A 4961-nucleotide genomic window follows, 5' to 3' on the forward strand; every position below is an offset into this window, starting at 1 on the left:
CACAGGCGGCGGCGGCGGCGGCGGCGGCACCAACGAAGCACGAGTAGAACTTCTACTGTAAGTAGGTGATCTACACCTATGCTTCTTAGTTAAATTTCATGATTTAATATGTTATTGAGGGAAAATGTGAATTAGTGAATGTTAGATATTATATGAAAGAATGAAACTATGTTATTGAGGGAAAATGTGAATTAGCGAATGTTAGATATTATATGAAAGAATGAAAGTCGTAATGATATTGTTATTTTGGATAGTATCCTGAATGTATATATGTTCAAGGTGAATGGTCTTTCGTATGAATTGCCAAGCGATGGAAGTATCGCTGACATAGAAAATATGAGAAGTGTGATATGTGGCATGAACTCCCATATGTTTAATATATGTTAAGATTCTGGGTAAAAGGATTACTATGCATCGATGCCTATGAGGCATGAACTAACATATATTTAGTGTATGTTAATATTCTAGGTAAGGGGATTACCATGCATTGATGCCTATGGAGCATGGACTACCGTACATTTAGTGTATGCTAGGATCCTAGGTAAGGGGATCACCGTGCATCAACTAGCATACATTTAGTGTATGTTAGGGTCTCGGGTAAGGAGATTGCTATGTATCGATGCCTATGAGGTGGTGATGATGATACTAGTGAAATTGGTATCGACAATGTGTTAGGCGGTAATAGATGTGGTTGATTTTATGGAATCTTGAATGGAAGTTGGAAATGAAAGATGAAATAGTTTTAGTATTTGAATGAGAAAAAGTTTCAATGGAAATAAAAATAGAGAAGTGAATAGAATAAGAATACATGTCTACCTTTTTTAAATTATTGGATATTTGTGTTACTATGCTTATTGTGATATTCATGTTTTAATAATATGTATTTTATTTCAGGACCATCGCATGCACGACAGGAGTAGATTCTAGCTTTTGTTCACTTTTTGTTGTGTAGGTTAGGGAGTATATCCTTATATTTTGTAATAGTGAAACATTTGTATAACTTAATTTGTATAATTAATGTTTAAACTTGAATAGATGGACTTAACTCTGAAATTCATATAACCATGTTTCATGTATGCATGTTTATCTCATTTATCCCTCTAATGATATTTGTTGTTTAATGTATGTTATAAATATGGTAGTTGAGATAATGATGATGGTTGTGAGATTGAGACCTAGGATGATTGAGTCATGATTGAGTTATGAAATGGAGGATATTTGAAGTGTAAACAGGTTATATGTCGATAACTTAGGACCTCCCGATATAGGGGAGACTTTGCCGAAATTTCAAAAGACTTTTATATGAAAACTATGTATATAAATTTTTTTTCCCTGTTTGCTTATGTGTTTGGAGGTGATTTGTTCCGGAAAAATTGGAAACGTTACAGTGGTTGCCATGCTCCTTGTTCATAAAGTTTAATCAACAGATGTTGAATTTGGTCATTGTCATCTTGACATCCTATAGTAGAGTTGAAGTTTTTTGAAAAAAACAGGTGAAGTTGGACGCATTTCAGATGGTATAAACAAGGTTGTATTATTCTCTGTTTGTAAAGTGCTTGTGAAAGACTTGTTTGGTTTGTATGAGTTCTAAATATTTTATTTCGTGTATTAGCATTTAACTTCAGAACTCAACTGTGATTTCATGCAGGGATCAATCAGATTCTGGGGGTAAGCGCACTTGGCTCCAGCTGACAGGACAGGTGGCAAGATATAGACGTGCTGAATTCCTTAGCAGGTCAGGAGACATGAGCCCCAAGAGGAAGATGCGCAACAGTCCAAGAAGCTCTTCTGCTTGGACCAACTCCCCTGTTAAAGGTGAGTAGTTAGGACAACAATACAGTTACACGATTTTGGTGCACAAATTGGTCACACAGTAAATATGAGAGGGGGGAGCCAGTGGATTAGAATCTTCTTGCTTATTTTGTCCTTGTTCTACAATTCCACTTTAGCCATAGGCTCTGATGCTAAATATGAAACAATCTCTGAACTAAGAATTCATATAAAACAATCCTATTTCATTCACAAAAAAATGTGAAAGAATTCTAAAAATAATTTTGACAATACAAGGCAGTCCCAAAATATTTAAATTTGTACACAGTTATCCTGAATGCTATTATTATTATATGATCTATCTATCTATCTATCTATCTATCTATAGTTTGTTCTTGAATTTAGGCCAAAATCTTCAAGTCAAGGACCAAATGGGCTTAAGAAAAAAATGATTCAATGAATAAGAGTCCAAAATACATGAGCCTAATTCTTTTATATATATTATTATCTTATTTAGAAAACACTTAATTATGATTAGGTTATGATATAACTAGCGATTAACACAAACCAAATTGATTTCTACAATTGTATCTACTTCTTTTTCTAAATTTTAAAATTGAAGAGTTAATTGGACACTTTTATAAACTCAACAACCAAACCATTTTAAGAGTTAAATAAATATTTAAGACTACAAAGGATAAAATGGAAATAAAATATTTTTGTATTTTTGGATATTTTAGTACCCAATCAAACAATGACAAAATTTAGGAATAAAAAAATAATCTAACATTTATTTGTTTTGGGTTTGTGTTATGGTGCATCACTGGTTTATTTTTATTTTTTTGTTGGGTTTGTGTTATGGTGCATCACTGGTTTATTTTTATTTTTTTGCTTACTTTCTTGTTTTTACTTTTTTTTTGCTGGTTCTGTATTTATATTGCTGCAATAAACCAGCTCTCTGGCTATCAAACTATCAGTTTGGTAGTTCATATCTCATGTATGTGCTAGTTGTTGCATTGGAATTTTTCATTATTGAAGCTAAAACTGATATGGTTCATTTTCTTTTCCCCAAACAATTCTCCATATGTACCATTCCGTGCTTATCCTAAAAGATTTATTGATAGAATTGGTTCGTAATTGTTTATGTCCTTGAATTCTGTTATAAATGTGCCCCCCAGTAGGTTTCAGAAACATTTAGAGTTTCCTTGCCTGATGATGACCAGAAATTCTTGTTGATATTTCAGGGCAAAAAATCTTGTTATTTACTCTTTACTTGGATAGAATGTACATGTAGATAACTGATCTGCTTACATTCCCTGCTACATCAAGTGCATAGTTCTTCGAATGGATATAAAATAGCAAATTCAGATGCTTCCTGAGCAATTTTTTTATGCTTCTAATCGATGACATGTTTTTTCATTTATTTTCTATCGTCTTTCTTTTCTAATGTTTTTGGATCATTCAGCAAGGTGCTGAATCCTTGTCATTTCTCAACCTTGTAGCATCGTGTGAGTTTCTTTTCTTGGCATTGGCAGGTTTGGTATCACCATCTTCTCTTTCGGCAACAGTAGTTAAGCAGGATTCCTACTCAACCTTCCACAAGACACCAAAGCAAAAGAAGTTCACAAAGAAGCAGCGGGAGGATTTCACCAGGGAAACAACACACCAAGCTGTGGCTGAATGGGTAGCGTCACCGGAAGTCACCAATTGGATCATCAAGAATGCTGATCGGATTCAACTCCTTCCAAGTAATTATAGCTCAGAAGAAATGGTGGAAAGTGAATCAGACTCGACAGGCGAGACTGTTGCTGGGAGTGGCAAGCCATTCAGCCTTTTTAATCGGCGGTGACTGGACCAGAGAAATCACGGTGGCAATCAGGGATCACGGCTTTTTTTTCTAGGATTAGCTAACCATTTTGATTAACAGTTTGTTTCCAGAATTAATCTCCTGAGGACATGCAAGGTTACCTCTGTAAGTAAAAAAATCACAGTTGTGCACAGAAGGGAAAGCCATTGTTAGTTCCTGATTACTTTCTGCTTGCTTGTATGGTAATATGCGGTGGGAGGCGCCTCTAATCCCACTACGGGGAAGAGTCGATTCCACCATCAATTGATGCTTGTGGCTGTGGTCAATGGTCATAATTAAGTTTAATTATAGAGTAGAATACTTTTTAACTATAACTTTCTATATATATATATATATATATATATAGAAAACACGTATTAAAAGCAAAAGCAAGAAACAAGAGGCAGAAAAAGAAAAATAGTTTTCTTTAAGTGTCAAACCTATCTATGAATATATTTGTTTATTTTTATATTTTAAAAATTTTAATTTTTTTATTTGCTCTAGACTAATAATTTTTTTAATGTTTTTAGATTAATTTAATATGGTGATAATAAAAATAATTTTTTTAAAATAAAAAATATTATTTTAATATACTTTTAAATAACAAATATTTAAAAAATAATTATAATTATATTTCTAAATAAGCTCATAACCATTCCATTTACAAGATGATGGAGTTTAATAAATAAAATCGTTTTGTTTATAAGTTAATTATAAGTAATGAATGTCATAATTTTGACATTTATATATTGAAATATCAAAATCAATTGGATAAAGGAATATTGGAGTGTGAAAATGAAAAATTTATTTTTTAAAAAATTATGAAATGGTGTTTCGATTGTAATTTTAAAAGGTTTCTTAAAATAGTATTAGTTTATTAAAGTTTTTTTTAATATAGTAAAAAAATATTTTTTTATTTTTGAAAAACTAAAACATCAAAATAATTTTAAAATAAAATAAAATAATATATATTTTTAATCTTTTTAAAAATATTATGAAAAAATAAAAACAAACATTCTCTTGAAAAATAAGCCATGGGAATATCTATATCAAACAACTTCAGAAGAACCCACCATCGTTCCTCACCATGCAGGCCGGAAGGCCCCACCCTCTCTTTATAAAATTAACCACACCCTCTCTTTCTTCTTCAAAAATCGAAAGCAACTTCCCCTCAAATTCCCTTCACCCAACACGCTCCCTTCTCCTTTCTCAATGCCACCCACCACCTCGTCACCTCTGCCATGCACATCCCCGACCTCTTCGCTCTCCATAACAGAAACAGTAAACGGGTCCCACAAATTCACAATTCAAGGCTATTCATTAGCCAAAGGAATTGGTGTAGGGA

At 32.7% G+C, this 4961-nt stretch overlaps 2 protein-coding genes and 1 pseudogene across 2 annotated transcripts in view; all 3 read left to right on the plus strand.

The window, feature by feature from the left end:
- The window catches only part of LOC105108910 (uncharacterized), a 7012-nt pseudogene extending 5699 nt beyond the window's left edge, over positions 1-1313 (plus strand).
- A 409-nt stretch (positions 1314-1722) lies between these two features.
- On the plus strand, positions 1723-3855 carry LOC105108909 (uncharacterized). Its single transcript, XM_011003407.1, has 2 exons — positions 1723-1815; positions 3303-3855. Exons 1-2 carry the CDS (start codon positions 1746-1748, stop codon positions 3617-3619), a joined length of 387 nt encoding a protein of 128 aa, XP_011001709.1. The 5' UTR covers positions 1723-1745; the 3' UTR covers positions 3620-3855.
- Positions 3856-4744: 889 nt separating this feature from the next.
- LOC105108912 (BTB/POZ and MATH domain-containing protein 4) overlaps positions 4745-4961 on the plus strand; it is an 8150-nt gene continuing 7933 nt past the window's right edge. The window contains 2 exon segments of the mRNA XM_011003411.1: positions 4745-4954; positions 4957-4961. The exon segment at positions 4957-4961 is cut by the window's right edge and continues 282 nt beyond it. Coding sequence (XP_011001713.1) covers positions 4829-4954; positions 4957-4961 — 131 coding nt within the window. The 5' untranslated portion in view covers positions 4745-4828.

This window comes from Populus euphratica, unplaced genomic scaffold, assembly GCF_000495115.2.
Source record: "Populus euphratica unplaced genomic scaffold, PopEup_1.0 scaffold201.1, whole genome shotgun sequence".
NCBI lineage: Eukaryota > Viridiplantae > Streptophyta > Magnoliopsida > Malpighiales > Salicaceae > Populus > Populus euphratica.